This window comes from Fukomys damarensis, unplaced genomic scaffold, assembly GCF_012274545.1.
Source record: "Fukomys damarensis isolate Sample0158 unplaced genomic scaffold, DMR_v1.0_HiC HiC_scaffold_11, whole genome shotgun sequence".
In the NCBI taxonomy this organism is placed as follows: domain Eukaryota; kingdom Metazoa; phylum Chordata; class Mammalia; order Rodentia; family Bathyergidae; genus Fukomys; species Fukomys damarensis.
Genome location: NW_022900923.1, coordinates 18,389,207 through 18,411,126, shown reverse-complemented (window position 1 = coordinate 18,411,126; position 21,920 = coordinate 18,389,207). Strand labels below are relative to the sequence as shown.

Sequence of the window (21,920 nt, the reverse complement as noted above, 5' to 3'; positions counted from 1 at the left end):
ATCAAGAGGCTTTAATGAGGGGATGGTTTAGTGAGTTCGAGGCAGTGCTGCTGATACAGCACACTGCTCAGGAAGTGAGCACCACCTCCAAGCAGCGTGGGGAACCAAAGTATGCAGGGACCAGTAGAGTAGTGCCTCATCCGCACTCCTGCTGAGCCACAGCCTGCAAGTGAGAGTTCTAGGGAATTCACGGGCAAGATGCACTCATCTCAGAGCCCAGCTGGTGACCTCACCCATGCATGTTTGAGGCACACAGCTTCATGGATACACATCCTAGGGTGAATTTCTGTGTTTCAGTTTCCTGTCCTGAAAGACCTCCTAGCTATTCAAAGGGTGGTCTCGAGGATGACGTGAAATCATGTTCACCTGGATGTGTGAGCACTGAGCATGGAGTCTGGCACACATGGAGACCTCTTTTAATTCAACTCATCCCCGAAAAGCTCATACTTGGACCATGGCAACCTGATCCTTCCCTGGCCCACATTCAGGTCTCCTTGGTTCCCACAGTCGACCTCAACCCTTAAAGATAGATGGCTACTGTATTTCTATTCCTTGCAGAAGCTTTTGTCTCATGGCCACCAATGATTCTTTTGCTGAAGAAACCAGGCCCTTCCTGACTCTGAAAGGCCTGGGTCATTCAAAGGGTTTGCAGCAGCACACCCCTCCCTATTCCCCTCACAAACCTTGTGCTTTGCAACAAAGTGCCCAAGCTGTGGGCTCTAAAATACCAGACATTTCTCCCACTATTCTCTATAGTACCCAGAGAATTCCTCTGGAGTATGAATTTGTTTCTGAAAAATGGACTCAGATTCAGCAATGACTTTTCCCCTCCTCTGGGGGCTTCCATGTCCTTAATGATAAGTCCTTTTCAGACTCAGCCTCTTAGCCCAGTTAAAGTCTGCCTGGACTGCGTATTGTATCTGGAGGCACACAGGGGTTCCCAGGTCTGCATACCTTACAGGCTCATCAGGCACCTCCTGGTTAATGGCAACACCCGGCACTGTCTGGGTAGCAAGGAAAAGCAATGAGCCATACGGGAAACTCCTAGTAGAGGGAGCGAAGGAAAGAGGGAAGAGGGAAGGAGAGAGAGAGAGAGAGAAGAAAAGAAGGAAGGAGATTGGTTCTATGTTCCAGACTGAAATGTGATCAGAAAACAGCCTCCCTCTAGGTGCAGTGGCACATGCTTATAATACCAGCAACTCAGGAGGCTGAAGCAGGAGGATCACAGATTTGAGCCCAGAGCAGGGAACTTAGTGAGACCCTGTTTCAAAATACAAAGGGATAAGATGTGGCTCAGTGTAGAGCACCCCTGAGTTTGATCCCCAGTACCTTCAAAACAAGCAAACAATAATAACAACAACAACAAGTTTCCTCGTCTAAGACTAATGTGAACTGTAAACATTACTCTGGCCATTTTCAGAGGGGACCTGTGATCTGCATCAGAAAGGAGTGTGTGGCCACAGTGTTTTACCCAACACTGTCCAAGAGGACAGAAACCTATGCCCTCGGCCACCTATACTCTCTCCCCAGGGCTCTCTCTTGGCCCTCCCCTACTTGAGGAACCCTGTGACTAGGAAACATGGCAGAAGGAGCAGGCCTGTGTGGACCCTTGTGAGGCTTTTTTCAGGCAGTGCCTCTCAGTGCTGTGACTCCTCTTTCCAGCATTCAGCAAGCGATTGATCAGGAAACCACCATCCAACGGGCTCAGGAAACCCAATGAAGAGTCCTACACTGTGATATAGCATAAGATTGCAAGAAAACAGAGTCACAGCCAGGCACATCACACACACACACACACACACACACACACGGTCATACTCCTGTACACTCACACATGCACAAACACACTCACACTCACACAACCACACACCTACTTCTTCACCACACATATACACCTTCCACACAGGTATGCACACACATGATATGCAAACTCTCACATACATAGCTCACACATGTACTCACACACACACATGCACACTCACACACACAGTAAGGGAGAGCTGATGTCTGCATGCATGTCTCAATCAAACTCTCTGGTTACTGGAGGACAAAAGAAAGACCACCGACCAAACCCCACAGTTCCTCCTTGGGGCTGAATGGGAACTCCTTCTTAGATGGGTTCCTCAAGGTGAGTAGGTAGGGGCTTGTTCACAAGAGGATTTTCCACAAAGAAATCCCAGATTACAGAAGGAATCAAGCTGGTAAAGCAGTGCTGACCAAGCACTTGATGCCCGCTCCCCTCTGTCTGCACTCTCCCATCAGGCCAGTGCCAAACCCAAGCAGTGCAGGTCTTTGAGGCCTTTCTGAGGAAGAGGTGGGGCACCGGCCTGGGGGCTAGGACCAAGCTACACTCAGCCTCCTTTGGACAAAGTCTCAGTGATCCTGAGTGGTCACTCTGGTGAGGCACCCTCTACATATGATGTGATTTGTCAGCAGGTAGGAAGGTGGGCAGAAGAGGCACCTCACAGTCCAGATATAAAAGCTTCAGACCTTTACAGTGAACCTTCGAGTTATGACCAGCCTGACATGCAAAACTTTGAGTTACGGCCAGAATTTGTGTTTTAACTTATGAGCAAAGTCTTGAGTTACAGCCAAATGCTGGCTGCTTGTGCTTCCAGATGGTCTTAGAAACAGATTTAACCCTCAAAGAGTTCTGGAAGGAACATTACCACATCCTTTCCTGTGTGAGGTTGATTGAGGGCTAATGTCTTTCTAAGGACACTGAGATCTGCCTGGAAGAAAGTGTGGCCTAAGATTTTACAGGAGAGGGATGTTGAAGGCAACTGACCAACTTGAATCACAACCAGCCCACGGGAATGAGTTTGTAAGTCAAGGGTTCACTGTGTTTGGTTAAAAGACTGTGGAGATAGGATCCAGGTGAAATAGTTCAGCTTCTACTTGGGCTTCTTCAGCAGAGATCACTTGATTCCAACAAAGATCCAGAAACGGGGTGTCCCAGCAAGACAAAAGGTGATGAGTCATGTTCCTCATTAATTTCACTGGCATCAAGAAAGTTCTACCTGGGAACATTTCTTGGTCATATTGCTTTTCTTTCTAAATGTGGCTTTCAAGTCCGGGTAGAGCGGACTGCTCTTCATGGTAGCTGAACATTGTCCACACTCCAGAAAGCAGAGAGATGTATTCAAAAGCCCAACTCATTCAGAGAACCCCAAAGAAGCACATTCTCATGTGAGAAGATAAGAGTGGGGAGCCTGTGAGCTTGGCTATCCGTTTAACTAGAAAGTATATGGTTGCCTACCTGATGTGAATCCAGGGGCTCTCAGAAGAGCCTCTGTCACCAAATATCTCCCCATCCATGAAACCTGTGGCCTCCAAACTCTACCACTAGGAAACTTCCCTGTGGCCCAGCCCTACGTTAGGTCTTTGTTTTCACAAATAATTTTCCCAGATCTGCCTTGGCATGTGCTGTTCACTCTGCCTGGGATGCCCTTCCCCCAGCCAAATATCCACAGAGGCTTCAAACACCAAACACAGACGTCCTCTTTAGGAAGTCTTCCATCACTCTCTACCACCACCATTGTGACCGTGCTGCTTCTGTGCCTCAGGCATGTTGTCACTATGCTACACTCAAAGAAATTAGATCCTTGGGCCCAAAAACTTAAGAAGCTGATGAGGGGACTGACATGAAATCTAACAGTAACATACAAAGCATAATTGCCATCAAAACTAAAAGATCGATTAAACTCCTTAGGAATGGGATTCTCTCTATGAAAGCCAGGAGGGTTAACAAAATCTCCATCCCTACTTTGGTGAACTTGAGCTTCACAGGCACCTGAGAGATGAGATCAAGTATTGAGGGATGGAAAGGATCCATATTTCTACAAGTCCATCTGAACCCAACCAAGCCTGCAGCCCCCGAGTGCCTTAATCAGGTTTTTGCTGGAAAGAGAGAGCAATGAGGGTTTTGGGGTCCCCTTCTCCCCATCAATTTTCCCACCAGCAGCAGCAAGAATAAGGAATGGGTTTTCTAAGTACCGGGAATGTGAGGCATTCTGCCTTTATCACCATAATTCTTGCAGTTCAGGTGAGAATTTTCTCACTCGATTGCTCTCTTTGCTCTCTTGCCCTAACTTACTGCTGCGTACCATGCCCCACTCTGACCACAGAGAATTCCTTATTTCCGTCCCTGAATCTGGCCTGATCTTAGCCAGGTTTCAAGGCCCAACTGAAGACCCTTCTCTGGCTACTCCAGCCCATGCTTGTCTCATCCTCCTCTGGAGAGCTCCAGTTAGCAGCCGGTAGAGTTGAATTAAGTTGCTCAAGTTGCTATTTGCTTGCTCCAGTCCCCACTGCCAATGTGTAAGACTCTTAGCGAAAAGAACCAGAGGGAACAGGGGAATTGGGTTCTAAAACATTGCTTTAGTTTGTATTAGATTTGTGACCTTGCTCATGGGCACTATCCACACAGCAGAGCTAAGGGGAATTAAATGAAATATTATATGAATCTCTAAGAAAATATGGTTGTAAACATATCTTTATCATCAAACACACAAAAATTCTCCTTCATTCCATCCTTCTTTCTTCCTGCTCTTTTTTCTTCTTTATTCTCCTCGATTATGGATTGCGTGGAGCTTGGCATAATTATGGATGCATATTAAGTAGTTAATTAGTTTTCAGTGCAGATTTTTTGATTCCCCAAAGGGGTAGGGGTGATGTCTGTCCAGCTCACCTGGTATCCCCTGCACACAACCTTGTGCCTGACACAAAGGAAGCCCTCAATAGCACTTGAGAAATGGATGAACTGTGTACTTTGGGTGTTCAGAGAAGAATAGATATGTGGTGAGAGTTGAAAATTGTCAACCTCTAACCTAACAAAGGAAGTTCTATGAAGGATGGAGGATGGTGGTTTCCTCTGGGACAACTTTTCTGAGCTTTTGTTAGGAAAGAGAACAAAGCCATTTGTAGGCTACCACTGGCAGGAGTTGGATGGAAAGGTAAAAGGAGCATTGATAGAGAGCCGTGGGTTCTTTAAAAGTAGGAATTCCCTAGAAGCAACAAACAGAGAAGTGCATCAAGTATGTGTTCGATGTACATTTTCTTTTCCAGCAGAACTTCATTTTACCTGCTGGCAAAGAGTAACAATTCTCTCATAGCACAGGAAGAAAGCTGCTAAAAATCAAAGAAAGCAGCAGGCACAAACCCGAGAGCCAGTCCCACCTCCCCATCCCCTAGACAGAAAACCTAGGAAGAAAATGCTTTAAATTCAGCTCTGCCATTTTCTGGGAGAAGATGATTCTGTTGTAAATTATTGAGCATTTCATTTAAGCTTCATAAATAAGAAACTCGGATGAAAACGTTAACATGTTAGATCCGTTTGGCAACGTATAATTTCTGTCTTACTCCCCCGATATGTCACCCTTCATCTACATTGGAGAATTTCTACTTCATTATAGGCAATTGAAGGTCTCAATAAGCTGCCTGCAAAAAGTAGTTTCTGTTCCAAAAGTAATCTAATTTCTCCAACTGAGGATGTACCTGGAACTCACTGAAGGTATTGCCGGAGATAAATATGTGTTTGGAACAGATCGGGAGGCATTGACATTGCCTACTCAATAGAGGCAGGCACCTGCCCCAGCCAGGGCAAGCTGCTCACTGATACCTGGACATCCCGGCTTCCTCCAGAGTCAGCAGGCCAATCACCAGCAGACCAGCAACTATCGGTGTGCCTGGAACCAACCTGTACATGACTGGGACACTTTTTACTGCTGATAAGGCTTCTTACATAATAGAACTCAAAATCCTGGAATGACTCTCAGTTCTGGATGATAATAATCCTGGGTACTGTCACTATGGGCCAAGAGCAGTCCTTTCAAGCACATTGACACTGTTAATCCTCACAATGACTTTCTGAGAAACTATTATTATTCCCATTCTACAGAAACTGAGACCCAAAGATGTTAAGCCATCAAAGTCACACATGTGGAAGGTGGCAGAGCCTGACTAGAAAAAGTAGTGTGCCAGACTTCAAAGTCTGTCAGAATTCACACTTCCGCTCATGTTAACACTAGCTTGAAAAAGAACTAAGAAATAGGAAAGGGGCAAAACTGGTTTGGGAAGGAAAAGTCATGCCCGCCCAGACAGGGCTTGGGACTGCATTGCCTCAGGGGAGCCTGGCCAGTAAGATCAGGGTATACAGATACTTATTGTGTGGGCTGTACTAAACAGGGGTCCCCTGGCTATCCCATGGCTATCCCATGCAGCATTTATCCCCTTGGCTAAACTGAGCCATATGCTATTTGTTACGGGAAGGCCACTCGAAGCAAGTCCTATTAAAATCATTCTATTACCTCTGGAATCCCAGGGAAGTCCTAGTTGCTTTAGAGACCAGGTAAGGCTGGTGGCTAAGCAAGGCCTTCCCAATCCTGCTAAAAACCCTGAACCCTGAGGCCAGAAGTTTGAGAATCATCTCTATGTCTCATTTTTTTCTTTATAAAAAGATGGCATGCTGAGTTGCACAGTGTTCTCCCCAAAATTCATGTCTTGTTGGAACCTGCAGTTATGACCTTATTCAGAAAGCAGTTCTTGGGAGAAGTATTCAACCTAAGATGAGTTCATACTGGATTACGGTGACCCCTAAACCCAATGACTGGCTTCCTGATCAGATGAGAGGACACAGACACAGAAGGACCAAGGTCACAGAAATGTGGCCATAGGTCACAGCTGAGCATTGCTGGCAACCACCAGAAGCCAGGAAGAGGCAAGGAAGGATTCTCCCTTGAACCTTCAGGGGGAGCATGACACTGCTGACTCTGAGTTTACTTATTTTTTTTTTTTGTACATTTTTTTTTGTTTTAAGCCATCCGTTTACAGCAACTTATAATAGCCACAGGAAACAACACAGATCCCAAAAACTGCTTCTTATCCCAAGGTCGTAGTGAGGCTCCAGAACACATTCAATTTTAAAAAGCACATAAATGCAGGATAATTATCATAACCCTTTGCCCTGGGGAGCCCATGCAAGATCTCACAGAAAACTTACCAGGAGTCATCTGACTATTGTTGGGGGCCCGCGAGGATGATAATTTGATTTTTGTTGCATTTTCCTCAGTCCCAGGTTTAAAAATGAAGATAAGTTTGACACAAGTTATTGTAAATGGAATAACAGTCCCCAAAGATGTCCACATTCTAATTCCTAGAACTTGTGTCACTTTACATGGCAAGAGAGACTTTGCAAATGTGATGAAATTAAAGATCTTGAGATGGGGAAAATCATCTTGTACTATGCTAATGAGCTTAATGCAATCATAAGGGTCCTTGTAAGCTGGATGCATGGAGATCAGAGTAGATGTGACAGTGGCAGCCACCATCAGAGAGAAACAGATTTGATAATGCTAAGTCTCTGACTTTGAGGATAGATTGAGCAGCCATTAGCCAAGGACTGTAGGCAGCTTCAAGAAGCTGAAAAGGGTAAAGAAACAAATTCTGTTTGAGGGACCCAGAGGGTGGGCAGCCCTGCTGAACCATTTAGACTTCAAACTTCCTGGACTATAAGATCATAAAATAGCACTGTTGTAAGCCACTAAATTATGGTTATTCATCACAGCAGCAATAGGAAACCAATAGAAGTCAAAGGATTGGTCTGAAAATAAATGTGGAAGAGGGCAAGGAGAGACCCCAGAGAATTCCAGACATTCTGAAAGCCTGTCAGCAATTCTTTCTAATGAACCCCTAAGGGATTTCCTCAGATGCTTGCCCCTCTAGTTGGACAGTTTTTCTATTTCTTTCACCTTCCTGGAGTCCATCAGAAGTCATCCTAAGATGGGAGCCATAGTTCTAGATCTAAATTGCTGAGCTTAGTAGGGCCACTATGCTATTACATTAAAGGCCAGATGGCCCTATGTAAAGGAAAAGTCCATCCACATTGCTCACTAGAAGAGACACCGGAGTTATACATGGCTTCAATTCCTATCTATAAAACTGAACTGTGATCCTCATATACAATATTCAAGAAATGCTCTAAAGACTCATGTCCACACGGTAGGTAGCTCTCAATTCCATGTTCCTTCAACTCACAATTCAAGAAAGTTCTACCCAACCCAAGACTCTAAGCACACAGGTATCCAAACTCCTGAAGGTCACTACCTTTCTGAGACCTGCAGCAAAAAGGAATTGGGCATGGGCAAGGTCATCTTATTGATTTGTTATGGATTTCCTAAGTGGGAAAATGGGAATTTCTAATAGATGAAATTAGAAGCAGACTCAGGGAAGACTAAACATAAGACCTGAAAAGAAGTCTAAGATTATTTTCTTCCCTTTCAGCCTTCCCTACCCGCAACACACACAGAGAATAATGTTTGTTTCTGCATCTACTGATAGATCTGGTACCTGGCACTGAGTATGGAGTTGGAATATCTGCCATCATGAACTCACAGCAGAGTGTGCCAGCCACCATGAATGCCAGGACTGGTGAGTAAGAGGACAGGGAGGAATGGCAAGCCCGAAAGCTGAAGAGCCCTAGGAATCTGATCTGCTGAACCTCTGATCTGCTAAATCCATGCCCCTCAGTGAGCAGGGCCCTGGTGACAACTATCAGTCTAGTGACAACACTCACCTATGAATAACCAACCTCTCATGTCAGACATGTGGGATGGAATCCCAATATCTTCCCACAGATCTGCGCTTGGTTCTCCCAATATGAAGAAGACCTGCCCAGAGCTGTGCAGGGCAGAGGTGGAAAATCTCCAATGGCTGGTGATACAGCAGGTTATATTTCTACTTAAAGCACATAACAGCAGGCAGAATGGGGTGAGTGTCCTCAGCCCTCACAGAAGCCAATGGAGGAAGTAATCTATTAAAGCCAAGAGAAGTTAAAAATTTTTAAAAAGTCCATTTGAAACCCTGCTGCTCTAAAGCCAAAAGTTTTGTTTCTAAATCCTAGGTAAATTTCAAAGTCATTCCAGTAGCTTAGACAGAAGAAGCCTGGGCTGAGTTGGGCTGGGTCGATGGCTCCATCCCCGTCCCCAAGGTTCAGTCTATCACAGACAGTCTTACTAGAGAAGCACATGGACAGGAGTCTCCAGAAGTCCTCTGATCAAGTCATCTGTATACTCATGGTTAGACCAAGTCAAAATGACTTCAGGGAACGAAACAGAAGGAAAACTTCTGTTGCCAGGAATGTCATGTTCCTTATTGGTGGTGGCTTCAGTTTTGTTCTGATTGATTTACTGAGAAAGACTGAGTAAAAATGAATATGGATAGTCTGAAAACCCATGGCTAGCTTTGTCCCAGAGGTAGATGCATTTCAATTGTGTCAGCCCTAATAATAATGTTTGCTGAGCCAGTGGTCATCTTTCAAAGGGAAACTGCTTAACAAAATGTGAGATGAGTGTCAATAATGACAAGCTAGAATTCGTGGTCAGCAGTCTTGTTGGTAGCTTGGAAATACATAAATACTGATCATCCTGAGGAACCTGTGTAAAATAAGCCACTTATGTTGATCCACAGAACTTGACAGCCCCCGAGACCTCATGGTGACAGCATCCTCAGAGACCTCGATCTCTCTCATCTGGACCAAGGCCAGTGGCCCCATTGACCACTACCGGATTACCTTTACACCATCCTCTGGGATTGCCTCGGAAGTCACTGTGCCCAAGGACAGGACCTCATATACACTGACAGATTTAGAACCTGGGGCAGAGTACATCATTTCTATCACCGCTGAGAGGGGTCGGCAACAGAGCTTGGAGTCCACTGTGGATGCCTTCACAGGTACTAGAATGCTAGAAATCTTAGCCATGTTCAAGGATCACTGGTTCTTCATGTAAGAAGGTCATCCAGGCAATCTGTTCTTCTAAAGTTCCATTTCTTTTAGAGAATGGACAAAAAGATGGGTAGAAAAAGAAGAGATAGAAGGAAAACTAAATACATATGGGAATCAAGTGGAAATGGTTGGAAGTAAAGGGGAGAGGTGAGCAAAATGCTACATGCCTGAAAAATGTATGTCTGGTATCCTAAATCCTGGACACAATCGTTGATTCTGTCCGTCTTTCTCTTCCTGCACTAACTCAATAGGCAATCTAAGGATCTGTGGAATCATATTAAATTCCTTCCAGAACAGAGATTTTAAATCTGAATCTGTGTTATGAATAACTCACAGAGGCATTTCTGGTTGTATCGGAATTGATTTTTTAGAATATGGCTTGGGAAAAATAGAATAGACAGGACTGGAGTGTATGGATGTAGAACCTCTGGGCCAGTGAGTGAAGATGTAGCTCTTATCAGCAAGGAGACCAGGTCCATTTCCTCAAGTGGCTTTTTAGCTCAGTTGCCTGCCACATCACCCATGTTTCAGAACCATCCACCTTCTATATTTTTCAGGCTTCCGCCCTATCTCCCATTTGCACTTTTCTCATGTGACGTCCTCTAGTGTCAACATTACCTGGAGTGACCCATCTCCCCCAGCAGACAGACTCATTCTGAACTACAGTCCCCAGGATGAAGAAGAAGAAATGATGGAGGTCTCCTTGGATGCCACCAAGAGGCATTTTGTCCTGATGGGTTTACAGCCAGCCACTGAGTATATCGTCAACCTGGTGGCTGTCCACGGCACGGTGACCTCTGAGCCCATCATGGGCTCCATCACCACAGGTAAGTCTGGAAAACTTGACAGCAGTTGATAAAAAGGGTTCTCACAATAGCCTTTGTCAAGTCAGTGAAATTGTAGAAAGAAAAATACTCAAGCTACAGGGACTGCCTCTAAGGTCTCAGTTGGTCTGTGAGCTGCTCTAGAACAGCTCATTCTTCCAGTGCTGCATAAGATGGGAAGCTCCAAGGTAGGACAGATCCAATGTCTTGAGGAGGTTAAAGCTGGAATGCATTGGTCCAGAAATCTACCAGCCTAAAAGAAAGCCCTGAATAAAGCTAGTCTCCAAGACGAATCCTTCTACAGTGAAGAGGCATCTGTTTCCACTCTGGAGAGATATCACTTGACTGCCCAACAAGGTCACTAGCGCAAATGATGCTTCCTCAAAATGACACAGAACTAGCATGCAACTAGATAGTGACTTTGCACTCAGAAAGTGGGGTTGTTTTGTTCACTGTTTGTAAAACATAATGTACAAATCTCAGAGAGAACTCCAAGATGAATTGGGTTATTTTTATTTCATCATTGCCAAATACAATCCTAAATATGAGGAATATATGATAAGGACATATTATTTAGGTACTCCTACATGCTGACATTAACTCACAAACTGAACTAGTGGATTAAACTCTCATATAACTCAACCCTGTAATTCCCTAGCAGTCAGTAAAAGAAACAAGTATACAGTCTAAATGAAACACAATTTGGGAAAGTGGATTTGTTCTGGACTTGTGCTCTGAAATCCCACTACAGTCAATAGACAGTTTTTCCAAATTGAACCAAAGTGGCTGCTAAAAAATAAGAGATAGCAGCAGAGTTGGTTTTTTTTTCAAAAGAAGTTTCCCCCAGAGAAAATAACTGTTATTCCCAATTCAAAACAAAACATGGCACTTATAATGAAGTTCCTAGCTGGCCTTCAGATAGGTAATATGTGCTGCACAGACACAGTCCTTGCCATTTTAGCTTTCTGTTGCTAAAATGTTCTCCATAAATCTGGCTTTAGCCATGTCCACGAGTTTCATGGGAGACATAACACTGACGATGTTTTAAGGATGATCAATTACATAGTGGCGTCTTGTCAGCCTCTGGGATACTATCGACTCTTGCTCAACATAGAACTAAGGATAGAAATTCCTTTTTCACACTGTGCTTTCTTTCTTTCTTTTTTCTCACAACCACCTGAATCTTTGTAGGGATTGATCCCCCCAGAGACATCACAATTAGCAATGTGACCAAGGACTCAGTGATAGTCTCCTGGAGCCCTCCTGTTGCATCTTTCGATTACTACCGAGTATCATATCGACCCACCCAAGGTAATAACATGATTTAAGTTCTCAAAAATAAATGGGACTTGGAGCTTGGTGCAGATTATTATGGGAAAACTACCATAGCCCACAGGACATCAGCTCCTGAATGCATTTTTCCTCCTATCTGTGGCATGATCCCTCAAAATGAGAGTGTCTCATGAAGGACAGACTTACCAAAATCTCTCAAAATGGGCTGGACTACATTCCCCCTGAAAGTGGGCCTTTCACTAGCAGAGGTAGCGGTCACCATTATTGAGGTCATACAGTGAGAAACAAAGAGCCCTAAAAGAATTTTCAAAGATCCAGGCCATTTTACTGAGAAAGTCCAAGACTCAAACTCAACAGAGCTAAAGGCCCTGCAGGTCCAGATGGAGTCTTGGAGGGAAACGTAGTGACATGGTCCCGTTTCTGCCTTTCCAGCCAAGTAATGAGTCAGAGGAAGTTGGCGCAGACCTTGCCTGAATCCTGCCAGTTCTTGCTGGTGCTTGTGGCATTGCTGACAAAGTAGAAGGCAGGCTTAATTCCAGGCAGGGTAGAACAGCTTCCCACAGTATCCTGTCTCTGGGCTGCATATGTCCCCCCTTTGCAGATGTGTTCTCTATACTACATAAGCATAATTGCCTCAGAGACTAAATTGTTAGAAAACCACTTAATAAATATTTCATTTCTCTCTGCTCCACAAGCTCATAAAATGAAGGGTGGGACCAGCATGCAAGGTCTCTTCAAACTCCAGCAGGCCCAGCCTGTGAAAGAAAAATATTCAAGCTACAGTGACTGCCTCTATGGCCCCAGTTGGTCTGTGAGCTGCTCTAGAACAGCTAATTCTTCCTGCTGAGCTTTGGGTCTCACACCCATCTGTGCTTCATGATACAATGTCCCCGCGTAGACTGTGCTATGCACCGTGTTGATGAGGAAGCCGCAGACACTGACTACGGATTCTGCTTTTTCTTAGTGGGACGGCTGGACAGCTCAGTGGTGCCCAACACTGTGACAGAATTCACTATCAGCAGGCTGTACCCAGCTACTGAATACGAAATCAGCCTCAACAGTGTGCGGGGCAGGGAGGAGAGTGAACGCATCTGCACTCTCATGCACACAGGTAAACATATCTCCCTATTGTGTGTCAAATCACAACAGCAGCTGAGGCCCTGCCACAAACAGAAGAGGCAAGGAGTGAAGTTCTTTTGGCTCATACACAGGACACTGGTTCCGGGATCAAGGTTTGTGGGTCCATTCCCAGGACTCCTCCAATGCACTTATCATGCAGGACAATTTATAATTTCTTTCTCTACTGATCATCCTGTGTAATAAAAGGATCTTGGCGAGTCATCCATTAGAGGAGTCTTAATGGTTTACAGTGGGAATTTACATGGAACTTCTAACATGAATAGTGCCCTTCCAAAGGCACATGACTGAAGTGCATTCCAGAGCAGATGAGAATAGTTTGTCTTATTTTTCAGAAGACTCAGAGGAGGAAAGTGCACCTCAAAGAAAATGAGTTATTATTTAAGTAACCTGAAAATCGGCATCGTGAGCTTGCCAGAACCCACCAAGTAGGTGCACTTGCTCTTGCTCTGTGCTTCAGAGAGGAAGAAAGCATCAGAGGTCATAACTCTCTCACCTGCGATAAAGGTAGTGCAGGCGTGCTGCTCCATACAGCTGCCTCAGCCAATCTGGAGGGACAGCGTGTAGTCCATGTCCTCCCAGCCCTGTGATCAGATCCAGGTATCCTCTGCATTCTCAATCAGAAGAGAGTGAAAGGGGGTGACATGACCATCATGCAGTATGGGAAAGTGAGGTAGAAGTCCCAGTAACATGTCTTCCTCTGGAAAATAAGCCCCTCGGATGAGCCTGCAGCCAGGACTCCTTGAGTGGCTATGCTGCTCCTTCTTCTCTGGCCTGTCAGTCACTGCACAGTGTAGAACTGGCAAAGATTAACTACTGATGTCACTAGAAGGCACAACCAAATTTTCTTTCCTCAATCTCTAGACCAAACCTACTAGTTAAGCCATCATCCTCATAGCAAATAGCAAACATCCAGCTTGCTTCATTAAGAGAACACCTGGATTGCCTGAGGCTGCTTATTTCCCCGGAGAATAGTATTTCCCAAATACGCCTCGGGATTCCTCACTGCTTTTATAGATGTTCTCACAAACATAGAATCAGCATGTTTTGTTTGTTTGTTTGTTTTTAGAATGGACAAAAAACTTTCAGGAACATATAAAATATTATTTCTCTGGAGACAGCACAGAATATTCTAATCTTCCCTAGTTTCCTTCCAGGTAGACTACAAATAACTCAGCCACGTTTTTTAATTCAACCTTGTCCTCACCCTCAAATTATTTATGATCATTAATATATCTGGTCAATAAATGTTGGCCAGAAAATATATCCAATGAGCCAGAAGAAGCCTCCTTCCCACCTTTCTGAAAAATCCTAAAAAATTACATTAAAGAAACTGGACTTTTTCTCACTGAAGACAATAAAAGGGATTTTTAAAAGCCTCCTACACCCAAGGTAAAAAAAAAGAGCATCATCTCAAGTCAACACCTTGTTTCTCAGATTCTTGGCCTTAAGCCGCAAAAATTTCTAAAGCAGATGTTCAGTGCTGCACCACGCCAAATTGCCCTCCTTCAAGTTCAAGCAGTTATTTTGACAACTTCCAATAACCAGATTGTCCTCAGAAGAATCTTTGTTTGTTGTTGTTTTAACTCAAAGACTCTGATCTCACAATTTTTAGAAATGAGTGTTCCTTCAGGATATCAAGCTTGTCTCTGAGAAATCAAGCCAACTATAGTTTAATAAAGGCTCCATTTCAAAAACCCTGAAAACACAGGGTATGGATAAGATAAAATTCAAACTCTGAAATTATAAAAACAGTTTCTAGTAGTTGCTGTGTGATGGACATGGGCAAGCAAAAACAACAACAAACCCTTCAATTAGAGAACGGGAACAGATCAATAGCACACTTTAAATACCTAAACGATGGTAATAACATGCATTCTTAAAAAAATTCCAACTTTATGGGATTTGTGGAAGAGAAGCACAGTAATAAAGCAAAGGTGTATAGCATAGGCAAGTAAGAATAGGGAGATGGTCCCATGACAAGGAAATTCTGTTCCCCCAACAAGCATTGTTGACCTTCCCAAGCCTGTAAGAATCCCCTGGACTCTAAACGCAACGAAAAGGATACCATGAACTCTCCCAGAGTGAGTCTTGTGTGTAGTGAAGCAAGAATTCAATGATTGTATATGACCTTGGAGGCAACCTGCATTCCATACAGCCATTCCACAAGTCCTCCCTGAATACCTTCTGAGTTCTCAGCCCTGCGGAGACCACCCCACTTCCTGAAGTTCCTCAATGGAGATCTTTCTACAAGGCACACTCTACATTTATGAAAGTGCAAATAGACTGGGAAGCATGGTTAACTCATGAATTAAAGAATTAAAGCAATTTTTACACGTTCTTAGGCTTTCTTTCTATAATTGAATGTCCAAAACACAAAGACTACTTTGAAATCCTCCCCCATAGCACCTTCTACATAGTACCCTGCAGGTAAGCAATTAATGAAGGAGGCTCTGGGGGCAACTGAGGGAGACCTGGATACTTAAGAGAAAGGAGGAATGGCAGATGAAGAGGCTGATGGAACCAGGGGGGAGAAAGAGAAGAGGTCTCTACTCCACTGTTTGTACAGCACAATAGTAGTTAAGCATCACGAGTGGAATTTCTGGTAGTTTAGTGCACATCCACCCTGCAGTTCCTCCTACCCTTAACTGATACCCTCCCATTCTGTTTCAGCCATGGATAACCCTGTGGATCTGACTGCTACCAACATCACCCCAACACAAGCCCTGCTGCAGTGGAAGGCACCTGTGGGTGAAGTGGAGAACTATGTCATTGTTCTCACACACTTCAAAGGTGAGCATCTCAGGCCTATGCCAGCCAGGCGGAGATGGTGGGGACCAGGCCTGAAGACCTGTAGGAAAGTAGAGAAACCAAACATGTTGTCGAGCTGGGCATGGTGGAGCACTCCTGTACTCCCAGCACTCTGGGAGGCTAAGGTAGAAAGATCACAAGTTCGAGCCCAGCTTGGGCAACTTAGCTAGATTCTGTCTCAAACTTTAAAATTCAAGAAAGGGATGGGGATGTAGTTCAGTGTGAAGGTCCTATGTTCAATCTCCAGTGGTGCAAAAAAATTTAAAAAGGTATTTTGTCAATCTTGGGGACAAATTGGAAATTTCCCTGCTTTCCTGCTTCAGTAATATTATAAATCCCTGAAGATATTCTCAAACTCTGCAAACTATCAATGATAGGAATTGCAAAAGCTAAATCTGAAAGGTGTGAAAAAGACATGTAACCAAGGAAAAATACAAAATATACAGAGAATTAACACTAGAACTCATAATTGAGAAAATATTTGCCCTAAAGTACTACAGACAAGAAAGTAAAAAAAAAATTTTGGCTGTATATGGAGCAAGAAAAACATGGAACTTATAGGGCGAAGCCTGGAGCAGATAATAAGTGATAAAACATGACAAAGAATTCAGAGCTGCTAAACTCTTTGGTGGTCTTGGTCTGTACTCTAACCATTCCAGCCCAGAAGGCTGAACCAACACGAAATCTTGAATTTCAGTGTCAATTACATCATGCTTGTTCACCTTGTATTATTTGAAGTTGAATAGAAAAGCTCAAAGCAAAATAGTGTTGCATACTCCTAGTCTCTAGGCTTAGAAAAATTATTTCCCTCCCTAAATTAAACATGTGATCACAGAATTGTTGCAGGTTATATTCAGGAATGTAGAGAACAAAGACATCAGAAAACAGAAGGCAGGCAGATGTCTTGACTTTTTAAAAAGTGGCAGAAAAAGCCAATTCTGTACATTGCGAAGAACTAAAATTATTGTGAAAGCATGGGAAAGTAAAAACTAAAACAGACTATTAAAACTATGAAAATGCAAATGGAGTCAATTTCACCAGGAGTAAGTTCCTTCAAAATCACTATATGTTCTTGTTTTTTATTGGCAAATCTGCTGGCATATTTGTGTTTCAGTGAGGCATTAAAAAGCTGTGCATCATTTAGTCCTTAATATAAGACGGAAAATACATGGTGGGTCATGGCTGGAGTTAGCTGGAACTGTAGCTGATTGAGTGACTCTCATCAAAGAAAGGATATTACTACTGTGGATATATCTGAACCTCTCTGTATTCATGCACAACTGATCTCAATTCCCTCCACCCTTCTGTGCATGCCATGATCTGCCATTCTCTCTCACCATACTTTCTCAAGCATTTGCACATGTCCTTTCGTCCACCAAGAAATTATGTCCCTGCAGGTGTACTAGAAAACCCACCCTTCAAATCTTAGTTTCAACACTAAATTTTTTTCCCTGTCAAAGCTTCCTTGGTTGCCCTAAGGCAGTAAGACACACCTACTCATAGGAACAAAGCACACAGTTCCATCACAGGAATCCACTTCTATTCAATTCTTTCTATTCATGCTCTATGAGGAAATAAAGATTCAGAATCAAAGCATGAGGTCTTCTCTTCATGAAATTAATGTCTAGTGATGACGTGGAGAAGTTAGTAGTTACAACAATGTGTACAGCATCATGATATAGCAAACATGGAACATGGTGGACTACTTCTGATGGGCCATTATGACTTGGTGGCAAGGTACTGAGAGAAAGACAGAAGGTAAAATCAAAGAAGATAAAGAGGTAAGAAAAGAGAATTCCAAGGAAAAGAATAGCCTGTCTGAATTTGCAGAGGAGTGAGAGAGCATAACAAACTGCTATTGTTTAGTATGGCGGAAGAAGTGACTGATGGCAGGACACCATGAAGGGAGGTATTAAAAAAGTAGTCATTATGTGTGTTCTTCGGAAGAGTCAGTTTGGATTTTCTTGTTTGTATGCCTTTCTGTATGTTTAGGCCACAAGTAACTTGAAACTTAAGGCCCTACCTAGGGTGAAGATGTGCTCAATAAAGCTGATTAAATGCTGAATGATTCTGAAATATTCTAATTGCCTAATAAAGAGGGTTGGCCCTGATACAGTGAACAGTTTTATCAACAGCTTGAATGAACTCAGAGAAGACATGCTTAGTAAATTTGTGTATAAAACAAAACTGGTGTTAATGTAATCCAAATTCCAAAACTACTTTAATAAACTAAAACAGTGGCCCAACTCAATCAACAAGGGAAAAAAGCAATAGATGCAAATGCAAATCTCTGCCCATGGGTGTAAAAACTCAAACACAAAAGATTGGATGGGGTGGCAATAAAGAAGTTCTTTGATTGGTACTTATCTCAGAGAGTGACAACAATAACAAATAATTGCCCTAAAGCTTAGCAGATTAATACAACAATAGAAACAGAAGCAGACTGACCACTTGTTAAATAGGACAGTGCATCTCAGTTCTCCTCCAAGCATTGTTCTCGGCTCTTCTCCAACTACTGCATTTCAGCAGGGACACTTACCAGTGTCCCCATTAGTTGTTCAGAGAGAAGCAGCCAGGACTGTGCAGATTTTAGAACTTTGCGAGGTGAGGGCGAAATTTTCTCAGTATGAAAAAGACGGCACTTTTAGGAAGAGCTATAGGAAGGAAAAGCTCATATAGAACAAATACTTGGATTCTTGTTTGTAACTCTAGAGACCTGAGTAGTGGAGAAGAAATTTGGCCCCCACGTAAGAAATATTTTTTCTCAGGGTGTAAAAACAAGTGAGAGGGGATTGCTGTAGGTATAAGATGCGAAACTCCATAACCTAGAAGAGAGTTATTTCAAAATTTTCCAGCACCCAATGTCTGTGAAATCCCATTAGATTTGCTAGGTCTTTGCTAAGTCACATAGCCTTATCCAATCCTTAACCATATACATCTGACTTCAGTTGCTGGAGAAACCATCCTGGTTGATGGACTCAGCGAGGAGTTCCAGTTTGTGGACCTGCTTCCCAGCACCCACTATACAGTCACCATGTATGCTGCCAGTGGACCTCTCACCAGTGGCACCATCAGCACCAACTTTTCTACCCGTGAGTACATGGTCTTCTGCAGGCCTGATATGCCTGGAGGATTTTGTGGATCCTAAAAATGACCAGCCAGATCCGAGTTTATAGGTTTTGGACAGCACAACATTAAGCTCTTCTTATTTTGGCCAACTGTAGCCCGAATCCAGTGAAACTGAGCTGCAGCTGTCTCCCAGGAGGCACATGTCTCCTTCCTAGTCTTACTGGGATCTATGTGACAGTGGTAGAACCAAGAGGGCCCAATACTAAAATTGTACCTGGCCCAGAAAACTCTGATGGATACTAAAAAGCTAGATATGGGAGGGAGAGATTGTGAGTGGGATCATGAGCAGGAAAATAATAGACAAAGGTAAAATGTAAAATATTTTAAGTTCAAGCATGAATTCCCAGTCAGTGTGGTTGAACAGGGCTAGTGTCCTAGGAATAGAAGGTCAGATTGGAAGATGTCACTCCCAGGCCCAGAGGCCTAGGTAAAGGAAGTAGAGGAGTAGCTGCAATAATGATCACGACGCTCAATGATTATCTTCTGACCCAGGAATGCCCTTTTTGTCCCTGCCCAAGTCAGAATTGGGGTCAGTATGTGAGCAGCCCTGTGACCACAAAGGTGGACAAGGAGACCACTGTATCTGAAATCAAGTAGGCTGGAAAGACAGGCTCACCCTGGTGTTTCTCTCCTTTGCAGTTCTGGACCCTCCAGCAAACCTGACTGCCAGTGAAATCACCAGACAGAGTGCACTGATCTCCTGGCAGCCTCCCAGGGCAGAAATTGAGAATTACATTTTGACCTACAAATCTGCAGATGGAAGCCGCAAAGTAAGAAAAGGGGCAACCCCTTTCTCCCTTGCAAGGCCACGGGGAACCTGACAGAGGAATGACCTATGGCAATCAGAGGGAGGTGGAAGGCAACAGTTCATAGGAAACCAACTAGGTTTCCCATCCTGGATACACAACCTACTGTTGTAGAAAGAGCCCTAGTCTGCAAACCCCATGCCCTAGGCGCCACGGGCCCTGGCTCTACAAAAGTGGAGACACAGCACTAGCCCTCTCTGAGTCTTTGTGTCTTCTCAAGGCTCTAGTCTTCTCCTGCAGCATCTCTAGGTGTGCTGATGATTCCAATGTTATGAACTAAAACACTGGAAACTCCCACTACATGGTCTTGGAATAATTTTTCTGACAGGCTAAGCAAATTCGACAGGATTTTATGCCTCAACAAGCATTATAAGGGCAACATGTATAAAGGCTACAGTCGGAATGAAAATGTTTGTTTTATGTCATCAGTCAACAAAATCTACTAGGGCACTGAAGTTCAGATTTTTGTTTGCAGTGGGACCCTTTTAAAATATTATATGCAAATTCCAAATATACAGAAACAATTAAAGCAGAGTTAGTCCTTTTGATAGGTGTAGGGAAGCTTAGGATCCTATTTCCTTGGCTTCTTCTGTTCTCAAGTAAGCCCAGTGCAATCTGAAAAATCATTGGGTTCAATAATCCAGGTGCCCAAATTTACCTCAGCGTACATTTGTGCAACATGAGCTGGCCTAAACCTCACAGGAGAGCCATCCTTTCTGCTTACTGGCACAGCTTTCTCCTTATTGTAGGCTGGAGAGGACAGCAGTGGCCACTGCAATCCTGCAACTGGCTGCAGACTTTGGGCTTCCCTTCCCTACCTTCCCACGTCACAAGCTGCTTGCTCCCTCCTACCTCCCTTCCTCTGGCTCTGTGTAGGAGCTGATCGTGGATGCAGAGGACACCTGGATCCGGCTGGAAGGTCTGCTGGAGAACACGGGCTACGCAGTGCTCCTGCAGGCGGCTCAGGACACTGTGCGGAGCAGCCTTATCTCTACCACCTTCACCACAGGTGAGGCAATGCAGCACTTTGACACCTCCTCCCCTATGTGACATCTGGCTCCCCAGCAGCCTCTGCTGAGCTTGGACTGTGCGGGGTGGGGGGGCTGTCAAAGACACTCCTCCTTCCTTCCCCCTTTCAAAGGGGTTTTCAGAACCCCTCCTACCACCAAGGCAATGAGGAGAACCAGGGACCCAAATCCCTGGTCTTCCTGGACCAACCAATGCAACAAGTAAAGACACAGGTTCCTTCTTGTTCCATTTTCCTGTATGTTTTGCCTGCACAGTTTTCCCTCTCTTCTCCCTCTTCCACTTATATTCAGAAACTGACAGCAGTAGTAAACTCTCATGTCTGTTCCATACACAAAGCATTTCTCTGCGGTGTTGTTTATACCTAACGAGACCAAGGTGCATGGAAGTCAGAGACTTGCAAGCTAGTGAGTGGCTAGATCAGAATTTGAACCAAGCTTTCTACTTCTGCATTTAACCATGCCTCCAGCCTTCTTCCTTCAAGTCAGCAGAAGACATTTTGAAAATATGCTTAAGGGATCAAAATGTTGTATGTATAACAGGAAATAACTTAATATTTACCCTTTGGTGACATTTGCCAGGCATTGTCCTAAGACAATATATCTATTATCTAATTTAATTCTCATGATAGCCTGTATGGTTTGGACTCTTATCTCTATGATTTAACAGATGAAGAAATTAGGCCACAGAGACATGAGGTAACTCACCCAGTGTCCCATAGCTCTTAGGTGGCAGATCTAGGATTTGAATCATGACTTCCATTTTGCTCATCATCTCTCTGGTTAACTGGGAAATTATTTCTGATTTGAATTTTTCTAGAGCCTGATAGATCTGTTTTGTTACCTCCTGTGCTATGGGTCCAGGGTGTCCTGTTGGTTCACTATTAGACTTTTCATCCTCATTTGTCCTACTGTTTGCCATTGGTGAACTGGAAATCTGTCTTTGTGTCTTGCTTAAGTGTTTTCTCATTTTTATTTTTGTTGTTGGGTTGTCAGATCTAGGATTTGACCTAAGATGGTCCTTCTCTGGGATGAATGTTGTTAATATTCCTCTCTGCCACCTTCCATGGTGCCTTTCTACAGATTGTAATGTAGGACTTTACCAAGTCCAGCC

At 43.8% G+C, this 21,920-nt stretch overlaps 1 protein-coding gene across 4 annotated transcripts in view; it reads left to right on the top strand.

Moving 5' to 3' along the window:
• Tnr (tenascin R) overlaps positions 1–21,920 on the top strand; it is a 407,880-nt gene that overhangs the window by 354,352 nt on the left and 31,608 nt on the right. For all 4 annotated transcript variants that reach the window (XM_010630206.1, XM_010630204.1, XM_033762105.1 and 1 more), the window contains 9 exons: positions 8,338–8,427; positions 9,466–9,729; positions 10,339–10,608; positions 11,797–11,916; positions 12,863–13,009; positions 15,709–15,828; positions 18,795–18,938; positions 19,615–19,745; positions 20,658–20,790. In XM_010630206.1, coding sequence (XP_010628508.1) covers positions 8,338–8,427; positions 9,466–9,729; positions 10,339–10,608; positions 11,797–11,916; positions 12,863–13,009; positions 15,709–15,828; positions 18,795–18,938; positions 19,615–19,745; positions 20,658–20,790 — 1,419 coding nt within the window. The remainder of the gene's footprint in view (positions 1–8,337; positions 8,428–9,465; positions 9,730–10,338; positions 10,609–11,796; positions 11,917–12,862; positions 13,010–15,708; positions 15,829–18,794; positions 18,939–19,614; positions 19,746–20,657; positions 20,791–21,920) is intronic.